The following is a 17,843-nucleotide window of genomic DNA, read 5'->3' as shown; positions in this document are numbered from 1 at the left end:
ATCAGGTGAAAGGTCTAAGAAAACAAGACAGAGATGCTGAAGATGGAGTCTGCTATAAAGAGGGGAGCAGATGAGCTTCATGGTCCCTGGTCTGGTGTTGAGGGTAACCTGGCATTTACATCCAAGTCTGTGTTTTCCATGACCCAGATGACAAATAGATTTTCTAAAACAAAGCAAAATTCATCTTCAGCTTTTATTCTCTGCTGGTTTCCTGACTCCCCTGAGGAAAACTCTTCTCTTCAGACATACCTGGTTTTTAAACCTCTCCAGTCAACAGAGACCAAAACGTTGCTGTGACCTACAGGCTTAGTTTGTATCAAAGGACCCAACAGGTACAGCCTAAAGATTCTGCATGCAAAGGCAGGGATACTCAAGGAGTCCATATAAATGTGAGGGCTTTAAGCAAGAATCTCTGGCAGGAATCCAGACTTTTAGATTTGTATTTATTTAGTTTTTTACTGAAGTGATATATAAGCGATGCTTTGCTAGCTTGTGAGTTTCTGCATGGCTATACTTAATGAATACACTGTTGGGATTGTTTGTCTCTTTTATATGGCATCATATAACAGTACCCTTACATAGCATCAAGGATTCAAGATGCTATTACAATAAACGGCTCCAATTTTACTCATTCACAGCATCCCATCAAGTGACATTAAGTCTGAATGCGAAAACCTAACAACAAAACGTCCTGGTTAAAGGTTGTGCTGTCTTGGCACAGCCAGTGGGGCTGACAGGGCCTTTAGCAATGGAGCAGACTGTTTTCTAAGCACTGCAATCTCTGGGAGCCTCTCTAAACCAAGGGTTAAAATAAAATGTATTTGAACGCTTATTACTTAACGTGTATCAGACTCAACAGATAAGCGACACTCATGTTACAGGGAAATACCATGCTGTTTGCTTGCACTGCTGTCTGCAGATAGCTGCTGATTTGTGTTTCAGGCTTGGATTACATAGGGTTTGGGTGCAGCATTGTCATTTTGACCCATAGCTGCAGAGTACTTAGTACAGCAGCAGCCTGGTCCTCACTGCATTTCCTAGTTAGCTACTTCAGTACTGGTAAAAGAGCAGTGAAAAGAAATCTAAAACCTGACGAGGAGCATTTCTGGAGTCCCAGGGAAGGAATTCTCATTCTGAACTGGTAGGTTGGTGAGATTTCCATGAACCTCTTCACTGGTTCCTTTTTAAAACTCTTACAGCAAACACATGTATAAAGAATCAGTCTTATTTTGGGGGCTTCAGTCTATTCACAGTTGCATCTCAGGCGGCTGGGAAGTGCAAGTGCTGAGCACAGCTGTAAAGTGATAATGTTCAAACGCTAAAAAAACCCCTTCTGCTGCCAAACCCTTCTAAACTACACTGGTACAGCTCTGTGGACACTGCTTCATTTCTGCACAGACTGAATTGAAGTAAACCCTTCAAAACTCATACATAAGATATGAGAAGTAAAACCGCTCCCGGTTTCGAAACACAAAGCCTGATCATTTTCCTAATAACGCAGTGGGCTGGTGCCAGAATAGTTTGTAACTCATGGAGCTCTTAAAATATTCAAACTTCATTTCTTTCAGGAACGTTAGTTTGCTTATTTTTGGAAGTCCTTTTGAAATGGCTGCATTTAAAGACCCGCCCGAGTGCCTCAGATCTGCACCCAGGAATGCAGGCACTGCACTGGTGAGCCTTCTGTGGCTTTGAAATTCCATAGTGAAGCCCATGTCAATGTGTTCTGTTTTAAATAGAAATGCATTTCCGTGAACTCAAAGCCAAATTCAATCCATTTTTCCATTCTTTTTCTTGTAAATGATCCCTGAAGAATAATGGACGTGTTACACGGCTGCTTTTTCATTGTGTTTTGGCTGTTCTGTTGTCCATCATTATAATAGATGTTCAGCTGCTGAATAATAACCCTGTATAGGTTTAACTTCGTTTTTTGGCTCAAACTAACTTCTGGATCAAATACTCACATTTTCTATGGAGTAGAACTCCTAAGTTCTGAATGGCAGACTTCTCAGGAGCCAAAAACTGTTCAAGAAGAAGAGTTTCTGCTGCGGTACGATACCAATAGGAATAGCCACAGAAGTCCTTGTTACAAAGGACACATTTTATGAACATCTATGTTTTGAGCACTACTAATCCATGACATACAGCAACAGGACCAGCAAATTTTATTACGTGATTTTATGCATCTAATTCTGTATTCACATAAAAAAAAAAACCCCACACTTATTATCTTTCCAAATTATAGTATACATTTTTCTTTACAAATAAGCAAACAATATATAAAATTAATGTTCTATAAAATTATAAACCTTTGCATTTGTAAAGAATACAGGAGTCTAAAATGCAGAGTTGCAAACATTCAGATTTTCTTAATTTGACCAAAGATTTAAATTCTGTGGCTCTGACAATTCCTTGTCAAGCAGATTGTCAGTCTTGGCTGCTCGCTGTGAGCCTTCTTGATGCTTAACCTCTCCTGTCACCTGCAAAAGATACCCCCTACGCTGTGTTGCATTTCACAGGCCATACATCATAATAGCTTTTGACTATACACCAGCGTTTTGTTGTTCCTTCCATATGGGCTGGGGCAGCTCTTCAGCTAGTGTGAACTGCTGGAGCTTAGCAAAGCTGGAAGACCTTTCTTGCTAAGCCTACTTATTTAAATGGGGATCTGCTTTATGTAGCAGGTTTAACTAGCATCAGGTACCCTGACCTACATGTTTGCTTTTACAAAAAAAGGCCAGAAAATGAGAGTCTGTTTCCTTTTATTTAGAATCAGAATGACTTTCTTATGACTTTTTTTTTTTTTTTTTTTTTTGGTGTAAGGTGCTCTAATCCTGTTTGCTATGCACGGCCCCTTTCATTCTCCAGCAAACATCTCCTTCCTTAGAAGCTCATTTGAAAGGCTAATTCTAACATGTTCAAGGTGCTTCAAGTGATCAAACTTTAATCAGTGGTTTTACCCTGAAGCTCTTAGGTGGGAGAAAATTCAGATCACAGCAGAGCGCGTTCATCGTGCAGGTTCCCAGGAAACTGCCTGGTTTGGCTGCTGAATTTAGCTGGCTGGTCTGTGCATATGACCGCTTCTGGCAGGCGTTCAGAGCTGGGAACATTTCTGTACTTGTTACCCAGAGGGGAAGAGACAAGTGCTTGGGACCCATAAGGACTTCAGGTTTATTTTGAAAACATGAGGGCTGGATGCTACAAAAGCTAAAGAACGATTCCTTCATGGGGACAAACTGCATACAGGACATGGAAAGCCAGTCCCTTTTCCTTTAAATACATGGGTAGCACTATATGAATCTTACATTAACAGGGCTTTCATCTTCATCAAACTTGCTGCTATGTACAACAGGGTAAGCCGTTGTACAGTAGGAATAAGTATCACATCCCAGTGGCTGTTCCCCATGCTGATAAAACTGTTTAAAATTACTCAAATTGATCTTTTTTCCTTTTGATGAGTATTCATCAAGACAATATTGTTTCCAGGTCTTGCATCAAGGGGAATTATATTCTTCCATTCTTTGTGATTTGTGGGATGCTGCTTCATGCAGCACTGTAGAAGGAAAATGCACCCAGACAGCTTTTCCATTCCAGTGATTTCATTAGCGATCCAATGCTTTTAAATGGCACACAGTACCCTGAGGGATTGCAGCCAAATATATAGCTCTCAACAGGTCAGTCCTAAGGACTGAACCTAGCATATAATGTAGGATTAACCTTTGTGGTCATCAACACATACAATGGCAGCACACAAAACTGTTAGCACTGGGTTTAGTTTTAGATGAACGGAAAGGCTGGGTCACAGAAGCTGTCTTCATGTATCCCCAGTTTCATTACGTTTGTATTTCATCTGTATTGGTCCAAATCTGAATGTTTCAGATGCTGAAAGAGGTACTGGCCATGGAGTATGCTACTGTATAGGGTTCAAACTGGCAGTTATTAGGAATGAGCCAGCTTGTCTTTGGGTGGCTTTGAAACGCTGTATTTTGAATTTGAGCGCTACGCCCTGTGTCTGCGTAAAACACGGGCTCAAGTTCTAGCAGAACAGTTCCATCTGTTTAAAAGTGCGCTTTGTTTTGACTACATGTCACTCGTTTCTTCTTAGTTTCACTAAAAAACTGCTGCTCTATTGGAAATAAGATGATCTATATTACTAGAAGTCAGGAACCCTATTTACCCTATCAAGTTCTGGTTTAAGGCTACCATTGAGATCACATTCCTTCAACTTGGTTTCTAAGGAAACGAAAGTCTACACACTGATAACCAGACAACAATAAAAAACGAATAAAGAAAACCCCCACCCCAGTACCTCTTCTTAATGGGCTTCCATAGAGCAAAATATTTTCCCTCAAAATAAAGAATACATGAGCTCATTCTGTTCACATTTTGCCATATAAGAAGTGAACAGAAGCGGTTAAAGAAGTAAGACTTAACGTCCACAGGCGTCTTCCTTTGCGCAGTTATTTTCATTAGGTAATCTTTTTACGCTAGGAAAAGATTGTTTAGCTGGAAAACACTTTATAAAGGATCAGACATTTTGTTTGGATCCCACATACAGCCTGGATCTTTGAAAACATCCTGTCCTTAATTGCTTATACAAAATGATTCACGGTGCAACTTGGTATTCTGAAGTTACTATGCGCAGTAATTTCTATTTTTTCCTTTGTACAGGCATCGAAAGATTAGATTTATAGGCAGTGCTGAAATGCGTTTTATTTTGTCTTGAAATCAGGACTGCAACATGCTTTATATTCACATTCTGTATGGATTTCAAACTATTGTCATCGTGACGATGGTTTGGGCGTTCTGTGGGAGGAGGGTTGTATCTCAGAGTACTGGTTTGGTTAAATACAATATACGGACAAAAGACAAAGTAAGTTTTCAGGAAACCCAGTATTTTTTTCCCAAGCATTACGGATCTGTAGGGTTGAGTTCTTATGTGGTTGGGTTTTTAATGGGGAAAAAAAAAAAATTGGAGCAGAAACCCCCCCAAAAATAGCACTTTTCTCCTTGAAAATGGTTTTGATACTGTCAAACTTTTCATTAGAAGATGAACATGTCATTTTCTTCACCAGCTGTGCTGAGATTAAAGTCTGAAAGCTCAATTTTGTCAAGGACGACATTTTTTGTAAGGAGAAAAAAAACCCACCCCAGCATTTCCACTGACTATAATATATAATATATGCAGGATATATATATAAGTACACATGCAGGAATACAGAGCAAGCACGTCCACTGGTGTAAAACATCTCCGTGTCTCTGAAGTCACACCTTGGCTAACTGACATCAGCTGTGAATCTCACCCAAGACATTTTTGCTGATCTCATATTCACCCCGCTGTGGAATGCTGGAACCGGTTGCCGAATGACGTGATTCTGATACAAAAGGCATCGATACAGTAGTAGACAGAACTACAGAGCTAACCTGAACACCAGAACATGACAAGAAACCCAGGGATGGCTGTAATGTGACTTAACAATATAGCCTTGAGATGCTGCCGAAGGAAAAGTCAAGCTTGCCGGTAAGAAGGCGACTAAAATTCTTTTCAGGTCTTCAGACATACTGTGTTTGCAATGTCATTCTTTACGACTACTTAAGACTTACGATCACCTAAAATGAGAATGGATTGTTCAGGTCTCAAGGTAGAGCCTTCAGTGTACTGGCTATTGACCAACAGGGTACTTTTCTCTGACTGAGCGATTCAGAGATGGGTCTTCTAGGTGGTACTCATTTTGCTCCTAAAGCTTTTGACAAATATGTATACAAAAGATGGTTCTACATCACAGTAATGGTAAACGCAGTATTTTCAGGCAAGCACACCAAACTCAACTATGCTGATGACTCTCAAATTCTGTGTTAATAAGAAAGCTCCCTTTTGATGTTTATCAGTACCTAAATGTGTAAAGCTGTACCTTAATGCGTTTTAGTATTGACGTCCACATTTCTATGTAGCAGCCTTTCAGAGTTGTACTGACTGATGCTATTAGGTCAGTAGTACACACGAAATGTAGTGAGCAGTATTTCAGAACCCAATTTGACTCATTTCCTAGTTACATTGGAGAATACACCATTTTGCCAAGTGCAACTCACACTTCTGTATTTTACTTTCTTTGGTATGCTCTGGGCTTTTTACGGTTATTTTTAACCTACCATTAGAGTGAAGTGTATCCTTCAGTAAGGACTGCAGGATTTAAAGATGCTGAAAAGTCTCATCTGAAAGGGAGCAGCTACTCTTTGTTTAGCAGTGCTTTCTCCAGACTGTTGCAAGTGATGGTAATCCTACAGTTGGTCTTAGAGAACCTTCACTAAGATGTGCATGTTTAATTAAATAGGGGGGAATCTATGTTTATGAGTATGTGACTTCAGGCGGATGGAGCTGAACTCAATGTACCTAAGATATGGATAGCACCCCCACTAAGCTACCAGAAAATGTATTTATCAATGCCTGATTTTTTTATGCTGATCTTTGTAAAGTACAACGCTTGCTTCCACTAACGATTCGGTTCCAGAGAAGAAATTAATTGTGGCTAATTGAGCAACCTGGTCTAGTGCGATTGGAACTAGATGATCTTTAAGGTCACTTCCAACCCAAACCTTTCTGTGATTCGGAGGTGCACTTTTTGCACTTTGAATTATCAAACTCAGGCAAATGCCACTGACTTCACTGGTTTTACAGAAGATTTGTGTGCTTCACCAAAGATCAGAATCAGGCCTCAAGATTCATTGCCCTACAGCAGTCACGTATTATTCATCTCTCCTGAGTTACAGAACTAGCTCTAGTCTGTGATGAAGCTCAAAAGTAGCAGTGATTCTCCTTCAGTATCGAGCTTGGTTATCTGAGTTAGGAGTGGAGATACTTCAGGAAAGAAGTTACCAATGCCTTTGCAGAGCATTTAGATATTGAAATCGTTGAAAAACTTCTGCTACACGTTGCTTAGAATGGATGTAATTATGGGAACGCCGGAGCTCAGTGTTAAGCCCATTTCTTGTTCTGCTTTTACGTGGAAAGGCAAACTGAAAACCAAGCTGGTCTGGTTGAGGATTTCTGAATCCTCTTGTGTTAATTTTGTTCTCTCAAATTTGAAGCATCGCTCCCTGTCCCTGCGACATGCCCAAGGCGGATGGCCATCCTTCCTGTCTGAATGGTGACGGGCTTTCTCCAGGCTGGCGAGAATGCTGTTCCACTGGACCATCCAGTCAAGGAGGACACGCGAAGGGACCTTCCACCATTCTCTTCTAAGACAAAGCTTAGCAAGTAACTACAACACAATGCGAGTTGGGTCAGTTTAAGAATTCAGCAGAGAGACTTCTACTGTACCTAGCAGATCGGAACTTGAGCTCATGGTAACACTGCACAAAGCTGTGATAAATGAAAGTGATTGGCAAGGCTAATAACACGATGCCACTGACCACACAAATTCCTCCAAGAATCCTTCCTGGGACAGTGATGGGACACATGTCCCCATAACCCACCGTGGTCATCGAGATGATCACCCACCAACAAGCAGCAGGAATGCTGGCATAATCCTTGTTCTTTGTTCCCAAGTCCAGCCCGTTTTCAAGAAGCTGGGAGAGTGCACTGAAAATTGCCATAGCAACACAGATAAAGACAAGGAGCATCACCATCTCTCTGTAACAACGCTTCAGAGTCAGACCAAGTGTTTGAAGGCCAATGAAATGACGAGCCAGTTTAATCACCCAAAAAATCCTCATCATTCTTAAGACCCTCAAGGTGACGCCAGCCCTCTGGAGCTGCGAGTTTTCCCCTGTGAAAACTGTCATTAGGACAGAGATGTAGTACGGAGTAATCGCCAGTAAATCGATGATGTTGAGAGGTCTTCTGACAAACTCACACTTGTTTTTTGAGACGATGAACCTCACGATGCATTCTGCAGTGAACCAGCCTATGCAGATAGCTTCGATTATCCTGTCAAAGGAAACAAAGGGCAGTATTTATGTTCTGGGCAGAAACGGTAGCGACTGTTCGGTTTGGGCACAGACATCACCGGACTGACACTGAGACCTGCACAAATGAGGAACAGAAAAGCCATGCTGTTCTCATCCAACACATGGAGCACCAGGTTGCAGCAATTAACCTGAGGGCCTAGTAAGGAGTTTAAACCTATCATTGCTGAGAACTCACCGATCATTTGCTTTGTATCATAGGTTGCTACTGGTCCTCATACTGGGCAAATACACCTACAAACACTGGAAGCCTGCAGGAAATGGGACTTGGGGGATTTTGTTCCCTTTTTGTTTTAAATCTGTGAGGCCTGACTCAGTTTAGAATGCCAAGGTCTGTGGCTCAGTGAGGTGGCTGGTTATGAACAGCAATGTATAGGACCAGACTGCTAAACTGAAATGGCAATGAAGATCGAGTAGACAGAAATCAGCCTCTGCACTGGCTAAGTCATGCAAACTGGTTCTTCAGGAACCAACCTAAACCAGTCTGTTTGATCTGCATCTCAAACAGGGGCTTACCTAGAACCATACTCAGAACTTTATAGGTATTACCAGTAAATACAGACGGTATTTCATTTTTCATCATTGGGTTCGCAGAGTAATAAGCTCATGTCCTCCCATTTATCACTATGCTCTGCATTATTGAATTTGTTTTAACTCCACCTAAATTGTGTTGCAGCAAAAAGGTCAAAGTAACCAGAGCAAGATCTTCTTCTTGCCAAATACAGGTAATGGCCTGGAGAAATCCTGGAAGGTGATTTCAGCATGTTCTTCAGTATTTTCAGGCCCCAGCACAGGGAATGAGCCTTGAGGGTATCTCAACTTGAAACCAGTGGAAGGTAAGAACAGAAAACCATGTTCCTCTGAGATTATTTTATAGCTGCTGGGGCTGTAGTCTCAAACCTCCCACCTGGAAAGAACCCTACTCTTAAACATTCAGACTGAGCACGCTTGTTTAATCCAGGAGGGGATGGAAGCAGCTCTTCCCTCTTTCCTTTGCTAATCTTTTTTCCCCCAACAGTTGGAGTGAAGCAGAAGCCACCCACCGTTGACTTCTCATCCCAACAGGTCTGCAACCAACCTGATGTGAAAGGGGGAGCTGAAAATGCTGCATATAATCACAGCCTTTTTTTGCTACTGCAGGCGCCCTAACCAGCTAATGCCTGGAGCAACTGAGTGATTTGCAAGTAATAATCCAACTGTCATTTCATACCTAAAAGCTTGCTTCCCCAGCACATCTGTATCATCTTTCACCAGGTCTGAAATCTATCATTATTAATACAGTGGCCTGCTAGAAAAACAACCTCCTGTAACTGCTGTAATTATGCGGATAGATTCTATAAACTAACTTGCATCAAAGCTTCATAAACTAAAGTTTTCTTTATTTATCCTTCATTTCTGTTTCTTTATTGAGTTTTATGCTAAAACAATGGAGGAAACAGTAACGGTCAGTTGATGTAAAGTCCTAAGGGACACTGTCATTCCAGCCACAGCAGATTTAAATGAACATCAATTAATTACTTAACAAAATAGTTATTCTCTGAAACCAGACCCTGTTTTCCTCGTTTCATGAATAACAAAGTTCTGGAGCAAGTGGCCTTTCTTCATAAAGGGCTTATAAAACACTTGTTCCTGTTAGCGCCTTTCGATGGATTTCAGAACCAGCTTGCTCTGAAGAATGATGTGTTCTCTTAAAGGTTAAGCTTTGGGAAATACTCCTGTTTCTTTTAGTAATGAAGGTGAGTGAGCACTACCTCAGATGCACATTTCATTTACTGTAAAAAATGCTCAGATCTGAATGTCTTCTAAACAGGAGCCATGTACAGAATATATAGAATGACTACTGTATGAATGTGGATTATCGGTCCTCTTGGATGAAAGAAATCAGGGTAGGTTCTCTTATAGCCTTGTTCCACATGATGAGGAAATACCTAAGGCTTCCCTTAGTAAAATCACTCAGACGGGAAGATCATGGCAATGGGCACACCTAGAAAGTCTTAATGTCCTAATATATCGGCTAGTTGAGCTCTCATGTCATGGTTAAAAGAAAAAATGGATCTGGATGGAATACTGCAGTCAGAAAGAGTCAACAATTCCACCAGTGTATTTCACTACATGGCATGAGATTTCTCAGTCGTGCTGCCTGTGTCTTGTGACATGGAGCATTTACATGAAAAAGCAATCCGTAACTATTTAAAGCTTTTTCACTTGCTGTTGCCTCCTGATGCCTTGATCACGTTGGAAACGTGATTCCTTCATTCTGGCACAAATGAGGCAGGTTATGTCTTGAGTCGAGCTTTAAGGAAGTTTGGCCCTGACCGTTGCAGTGGCAAACAAAGCTGTGATTGTATGTAGGGTTCAGCTCCCCAGTTTCATGTCAGTTTGGCTGCAGACCTGTTGGGATGACAAGTCAACAGCGACTGGCTTCTGCTTCGCCCAAACTGCTGGTGAAGAAGATAAGCCAAGGAAAGAGGCAGGAGTCTTCTTTATGAACCAACATTGATTCAGGGGCCTGCTATTAACTGGGAAATCACTGTGCAAGTGAAAATGTGATCAATCCATTGTTTCACTCTGGCACTTCCTAGCACAAGAAATACTTTAGATCAGTTGTACTTCAGAAGGAGGGGCTAAAGAAGCCTTCTCTTGTGGATCGGATTGGAAGAGAGCTAAGGAACATCACTGATGCAGAAATGACAAAGGGAGATCAAGGCAGTGGGAGATGCGCTACCGCCACTCCGTTACATATTGCACTTGCAGTTCTCCCTTTCACATTTATCCCTCTTTCTCGGCACTTGTACGCATCCTGGCTAGGGAGAAGACAGAAGCAGGGTGTCCCTTAATTCTTTTCTTTCCCCTCCTTACTTCTTAGCCACCAGCGGAACATCTTTTCCATAGTCCCTCTCTCTGTCACTCCTTTTTGCCTGTTGTAGATGGGTTTCAGCAGTCCTGTTGAACGGCGTCGAATAAGCCCTTTGGTGAGCGCTGGCCTGCTGGGAAATCTAGAGGGCTACAAGCCACATGCTCGCTTTCAGCTCAGGTTTCCCTCTCCTCTCCTTGTAGTGACTTATCTTTGTGGCTAACCTTTTCAATGGGTAAATAACATCTAAGACGGAAAGCAAATATAACAGTTAGTCCTCAAGGGAACTTAACCGAGTATAAAGTTAAAGCCAAATAAACTGCATGAGCTCAGAAGGCTAAAGTTACTGCATCTGCTGTAAACAAGTCTCAAAGTATTTGCTGCATAGTCACAGGACAAACTGCCTTTTATTGCCTATTCCTGGAATAATGCTGCGTTACAATCTGTAGCTGTGTAATTAAATCATGACCTTTCCATGGTAAAATGGAGTACCTATTTTATAAACGTCCATCGCAGTTTTTGGTTGGTGTGTCCCCCCCCCCCCCAATCAGTTCAGTTTTAAAATAGCTGCTATTCAAAAGGAGAGGGGGAATTAGAAATAACCTCAGGAAGTGTTTCCCTAAAGATTCCTCCCAAAATCTGTAAATAATGAGAGAAAATCCTAAGTCCTCATTTTTATTCAGCTACAGGTCGTTCCTGCTCAGACTTGCTGTTCATCGCCCCAGACCTCAGCACATAAAAGAGGGCTATTTCATCCTAAAATTTTCAGCCTCTTGGTACTTAACAGCCTTTCAAGATTGCTCTAATGAGTCCTTTGTCCACAGGCAGAAAAGGAGGCCTTTGCAAGCCTCGCTTCTACTGCAATCCCATCAGTGCTCCATTTTCTGTGCCATCTGATAACTCCCTTTCAGAATAAGCTGGTGGTTGATGCACAACGAGTTAAACCACTTCAGAAAAGACGATTTCCTGAAAACATTATTGAAATATTCAGCAAATATTTATTACTTTAAAAAAAAAATCATATTGTGAATGTCTTAGAACATTTCCTCTTAGCATCGTTCTCTGCCCCAGCGTGCCAATTTGAATAGGCTCAATATTCCCCTCTGAGGCGGCTGAAACCTAGCCAAAACATTTCTTAGCGGCACTGTTATCTATAAAGCTTGTAAATAAAACATACACATCAACGGGACACATGAGGAAAACAGATATGATTAAAGACAGTCTGTGACAGGATTAAAGATTAAAGTCTGTCGGCCCTGATTTGTTAAATTGTTGCTAAAGCCTATTTCCATGTCAAGCACATTAAAGCTGAAAATCATCCAAGAGCGGTCAAATTCCTGCTCAGGAAGAGGACTGGTCATTCCAGCAAATGTTTGGGGGATGATTTTAATCCTTTGGAAATGAGCAGGGCTTCTGTCTCATTACGAACAGCACAGGAAGGCCACACAGAGCAGCCAGTTTCCCTGCATGAAAAACCTCACTGCCTTTTCTTTCCCATGCTGTCCCTGCTTTGGTAGCAGTAACATGTCTTGATGCATTAAACTCCAGTGCCTGATGTGGGAGGCTGTAACAACCCAGCACTCCCCAGGGAAGGGGCAAATGCCTTTCACAGCTCTCGTGGGATACCTGGGCGTGAACATCTCGAGCCCTGGTGTCCTCAGTGCCCATTCCATGTACTTCGAACAAGAGTGGCACCTAGCAGTAGTGGGTCTGTTAAGGCTCTCCTGTGGCCAGGCACTGCTATGCTTCTCCTCTTCATGTTACCTCTATTTTTCATAAATTCATTGGAAGAGTCCACGTCTGTTTTTAACCTAGGTCTGTAGTTCCCTCCTTTACCTTCACCCTCCTGTTTTAACCTAGCAATAATGCGGTGTTCAGCTTAGACGCTACCCAGGAAAGGAGTTATTTGGGCTTTTTTTGAACAGTGTTGGATGTGAGCATTCAGGTGTTCTGAAACACCATGAAGGAACGATGATTTTTGTGTGTCTTAACGTCCAAATGCAACTTTTTAAGCTGATGTTTTGCAGAGATGGGAAAAAAAAAAACAAACCCAAGCTACCGGCACTAGGTGAGGGATGCTGTATGGAGAAGTTACTGCATTGATTTGCTTTTGCTTAAGAACACAGCAGTCTCATAGGCTCAATAACAGAGTGATTCTCTCAATATAAAATTTAGCACGATTAGTAAGTGGAATGCCTGGAGAAGAGAAGCTGCACGGAGACCTGAGAGCAGCTTTCAGTGTCTGAAGGGGGCTACAAGGGTGCTGGAGAGGGGCTCCTCATCAGGGACTGCAGCCATAGGACAAGGGGTGATGGGTTCAGACTAAAACAGGACAAGTTCAGGTTAGATCTAAGGCAGAAGCTCTTCCCTGTGAGGGTGCAGAGGCGCTGGCGCAGGGTGCCCAGAGAAGCTGTGGCTGCCCCATCCCTGGCAGTGCTCAAGGCCAGGTTGGACAGAGGGGCTTGGAGCAAGCTGCTCCAGTGGAAGGGGTCCCTGCCCGTGGCAGGGGTAGGAACCGGATGATCATAAGGTCCTTTCCAACCCAAAGCGTTCTATACAAGGGGCACCAGTCCTCCCCCTGTGCTAACAAGCTACTTGTATTTAGTGTTACAAAAATAGTTTTGAGGCAGGTGATAGAACTGTGCTGGCAGTAAAGCAGCTCCAAATGACTTTGCGTTACTGGCTTGAGAAGCTCTCCCCAAAGGATTATGACCCTAAATTGGTGTGCGGACAGGTTCCTGCGCAGAGACCCGCAGCGTGCATCTCCTGGCACTGTTCGGAGGAGAGCAAAGATGACTTGAAATTGCCAGAAGCAACAGAAGGGGAGACAGGCATCCCTGCTGTCTGCTCCTAAACTGTGCAGATCTGATGCAGATCTCTAGCTCTAAGTGAAACATGCCAAGGCAGGGAAGAGAGCAAGAATCTGAAACCACAAGAAATTCCGTAAGTCATCTCGAGAAGGACCTGGGGAACGGACCTGCAAACCAAGGGATTACACTGCCAGTGTCTGTAAGGCCTCTGAAATTCAGAGGCTGGATTCCCCATCCCTCTCTCCTTCAAAGGGCTTACTTGTGGGTTTCTCTGTTGCCTTCCACAGGGTGTTACTCCAAAGGACAGGAAATAGCCATGTTCACCCTTTGAACTGATGGTAAGCACAAAAGATGCTTTTAGAAGAAGGTAAAGTCTTTACCCAAGTCACTGCAGTGCCACGCACGCAGTGTTCATGTCACAATTCCTCTTGACAAAAATCATCGTTATCACGTTAGACAGAATTTCTTCACTTCTGTGAGGAGCCTCCTATGGCTCCTATGGGTTAAATGGTTAATGAACAAAGGGCATAATTTGGCTTTAAACTTTTAAAGGTATCAGAAACTCGTTTAAGCGCCTCTGCACAGTATTGCCAGAGTAGGAAGTCCAGGGCATTCCTGTGTGCTTCCAAACCAGCCACTTGGCTACTGAGGCTTTCAAGAGCCAACTCATTCTAAATGAAGTAACTCCAGACAGAAGAAAAGAAGTTATCATCAACAACTAAAGGTGAAATTCAGTCAGATGACAACTGGGGATGTCAGGTCAAATCCTATGGCGTGTGTAAGTAGTTGAACTGAACTGGAGCACTCACATAAAAGCAACTGTAGCTCACACCTTTTTTTCTTCCAGATATAAGAGGCTTTTTAGTCGTGGTGCAGCATATGCAACCAAGAGAAGAGTGGCTCCCATAATAGAACAAGGCACCTCGGCAGCTGCGGGCAGAGAGAACACATCTGTTATCTGTTTTCCATGTGTTCGCTATCGAACTGTGATGAGCTCCATACGGTCAGCTCTGTATCAGCGTGTGTATGTGACAGACCCCTGCAAGAAGATGTTAGGAACTGCTCAGCCACAGCCGTTCGGGTAATCCCTCTCCTGTCTGTTGTTGGTACTGAAGAAACTCCCCCTGCCACTGACAGTGGCCCTTTGGGGTTTAAAAGCAGCCTTCACTGCGCTGAGAAGTGCTCACCCAAGCCCTACCTTAGCATCTAGGACCTGGTCCTTCAATAGGCAATCACTGAGAAGAGTAGAAGGGTGTGTGTGTATAATACACAGAGGTTCTTGAAGCCAAAGGCACTATGAAAGAAAGATTGCACGTCACATGCCGTGTTCCTCTGCAAATTGAACTCTCTCAGGAAAAGAACCGCTGTTAACTCCCACCCCATGAAGGCGTGAACAAAGGAATGCCCGATGCTAATGCTACGGTACTGCTGCATTTATTTTCCCCTGTCTGTTGGGGGTATCTACGCAATTTTCTGCCTCGCGAAAAGATCACCCAGAGCATCCACCCTTTGCAATAACCTTGCAAAGCTCAAGGAAGGCTTTGGAAGTGGGGAGAACCTGTAGGAGCAACTTCTGCCGTACCTGACTCTAAGCAGGAATCAACAGCTTCAAATCGGCATCTTGCTTTTTGTTCCTACAATTAATACTTTGGCTCAACTAGAATGAGAAATACAGGTGCACTTTTCCATTAAGCTAATGGAAACTCTGAACGTACTTTCCAAGGAATTAATTTGGCTGCTAGGCTGTAATATATCACGTTCCAATTAACTCTATGGTAAAAGATGATGATTTCATAATGACAAGGCTGCAATTTCACGGTAGGGCCCCTCCAGCAGAGCAGAAGCTGAAAACTTTCTGTTGAATATCCTGTCTGTTTTAGAAGGAGTGAGGAGTTAACGAACAAACAACCCCCTGTCCCTCTCCCTTTCTCTGTCTTATTTATGGGAGAAATCCTACCGGATTGCTTGTGATTCTGTTCTCTAGAGAGCAGAACAGAGAGAGAGAAAGCACAATGCTACTGAAAGTCAGCAGAGTTGCGTTGATGTAACCCTAAACTGAGGTCACAAAGAAGATAGAAAAGGGTTTGTCCTTGCTGGAAAGGCTGAGGATTGAGCCTTACACCCCACGCCCTGGTTTCTGATGCTGTTCTGCAACGTTTAGTGTGCTTACCTATGTTTTATCTAAAGGAAATGTAAATACATGTTACATTCATATGCTGGGGCGCTTGTATGATGCATTTGCAGGAGCTTAATGCGCAGCCTGATCATCTCCTGCGTTCCCCGCACAGAGAATCTCAGATGGAAGGAGGAACAGGATTAAGGCTGTCCCCACATACACGAGTTTACACGGGCAGAACCCTAGCAAGGCACTGGATCTTCTCCACCGGAATGAACACAGGCAGCGTGCACACAGCGTGCTTTCCCCAAAGGAAAACAGAAGGGAGCTGCGTTCTTTCAGGGCTTTCTTTCCCTTGTCTTTCCCTCCACAGTCGCAAGACCTCACGATTTTCCGAGTGTTTTAACTCCTCTGTACGGGCAAGGAGTCCCGCGGCTCCCCAAACCGGGGAGGGGGGGGGGGGAAATCAGAGCTCCACGACCCCGCACAGTCGGGGACAGGCTCACAGAGGAGAGAGCCGTATTCCGCTGGCACCTGATGCGCTGCCTGCCTGAGCCGCGCGGAGCCGCCGGCAGAACCCGCTGCCCCGAGAGACCCCCCGAACAACCGCCCCGGTTCCCCCGTTCAGGGCAGCGGGTTTAAGGCGATGTCCGCCGTTCAGGGCGGCGGGTTACAGCTACGGACCGTGAGGACGAGGGGCAGGACACACTGGACGGGACACACGGGGACCGGACAGCGGGAAAATAAAGGATCCTCCTACCCTGAGGGCTCCCTCACTGACTCTGCTGTGTACCTGCTCTGCTCCTCCACGCTGCGGTTCTCCGGCGCCCGCCACTCGGGCAGGGTGCTGGCGCACAGCACCACCATGGACACGATGACGAAGAGGATGGAGACGGTGGCCAGGACCTGGGCGGCCACGGAAGACGTGGGCTCCTCGAAAGTCCTCCGCATCCTTTCCAGCCACTTCCTGCCCTCAGCGCCCGGCGCCCGCCGGCCCTTGCCCTCGGAGCCGCGGCTCGGCTCCCCCGGCGGCTCCTCCGCCGCGTAGTAGCACGTCTCGGACATGCGGTCGTCGAGGCGGCGCTGGCAGCAGTAGTCGAGGTGGGAGCCCTCGAGCCCCCAGTAGATCATCTCGTTGTAGAAGGAGAGCTCGCACATGTGCGGCACGAAGCGCAGGTGGCCGTGCCGCACGTAGAGCATGATGAAGCCGAAGGCCTCCGAGTGCCGGTCGAAGAAGTACTCGTTCCGCTCCCGGTCGTAGTCGTCGCACACCTCCAGCACGTCCTGCTCCGAGAGGCAGCCGTGCAAGCGGCTCACCCTCCGCAGCGGGAAATCCTTCAGCACCTCCCGGGAGAAGGAGTACCGGGTGCCCCCGACGTTCAACACCACCGCGGGGCCGCGGCCAAAGTTCATGGCTTGGGCGGAACGGAGGAGGGGAAGGGCGGGCAGGGCAGGGCAGGGCAGGGCGGCGCGGCTCGGCTCGGCTCGGGCAGCCCCGGCTCCGCTCGCACCGCTGGCGGCTCCGCTCGGCGACGGGGCGGGCGCGGAAGGAGGGAGGGAGGGAGCGGCAGAGGATGGGAGGAGGCGGAGGAGCCGCCCCGGCACGGCACGACACGGTGCGGCCGCGGGCTCAGCGCCGGCGGGCGGCAGGCTCCGCCGGGCCCCGCAGGGGCATGGCCGGGCCGCGGAGCTCCGCACCCGCCGCTCCGCTCCGGTGCCGGCTCGGAGGCGAGCGGGAGGCGGTGCGGCGGGGGGGGGGGGGGGGGGGGGGGTAGGAGGGGACGGACACGCCTCCTACCGGCGCCCGCGCACATGTAGCGGAGCGCTGGGCTCCGCCACCCCTCGGGGACCCCCCCCCCCCCGGGCAGAGGGGTCAGTGCTGGGCCGCCCGAGCGGCGTCAAGGGTGAGGGCGTTCATCAGGCGCCGAGCTCTGGGGGCGTTCGTTCCGCACCCCCCAAAAAGCAGAGCTGGAAGTGAAGCGTTGATGCCGCTGTCGCTGACCCCCAGTGCACGGGGCCGTGCCTGCAAGAGCGGGGGGCTCTGTGGAGCCCGTCCCACACCCCCCGTACATGTGAGCGAGGAAACGCTTTTTCCTCCTCA

General features: G+C 45.6%; 1 protein-coding gene across 2 annotated transcripts; it reads right to left on the bottom strand.

Moving 5' to 3' along the window:
- Positions 1 to 5,131: 5,131 nt before the first annotated feature.
- KCNG3 (potassium voltage-gated channel modifier subfamily G member 3) lies at positions 5,132 to 17,213 on the bottom strand. Of its 2 annotated transcripts, none has more exons than XM_061478814.1 (2): positions 16,503 to 17,213; positions 5,132 to 7,924 (listed from the first exon to the last, which is right to left on the bottom strand). In XM_061478814.1, the coding sequence occupies exons 1-2, from the start codon at positions 17,153 to 17,155 to the stop codon at positions 7,279 to 7,281; spliced, it is 1,299 nt and encodes a 432-aa protein (XP_061334798.1). In that variant the 5' UTR covers positions 17,156 to 17,213; the 3' UTR covers positions 5,132 to 7,278. The 2 variants fall into 2 exon arrangements, with proteins under 2 accessions (XP_061334798.1, XP_061334799.1); XM_061478815.1 differs by having other exon boundaries at positions 16,536 to 17,213.
- Between the last annotated feature and the right edge of the window lie 630 nt (positions 17,214 to 17,843).

This window comes from Pezoporus flaviventris, unplaced genomic scaffold (genome assembly GCF_033815535.1).
Source record: "Pezoporus flaviventris isolate CSIRO_AGI_PZ_B2104156 unplaced genomic scaffold, CSIRO_AGI_Pfla_v1 ptg000132l, whole genome shotgun sequence".
Taxonomy (NCBI): domain Eukaryota; kingdom Metazoa; phylum Chordata; class Aves; order Psittaciformes; family Psittacidae; genus Pezoporus; species Pezoporus flaviventris.
The sequence above is the reverse complement of the archived record's forward strand: the minus strand, read 5'-3'. Positions and strand labels throughout refer to the sequence as shown.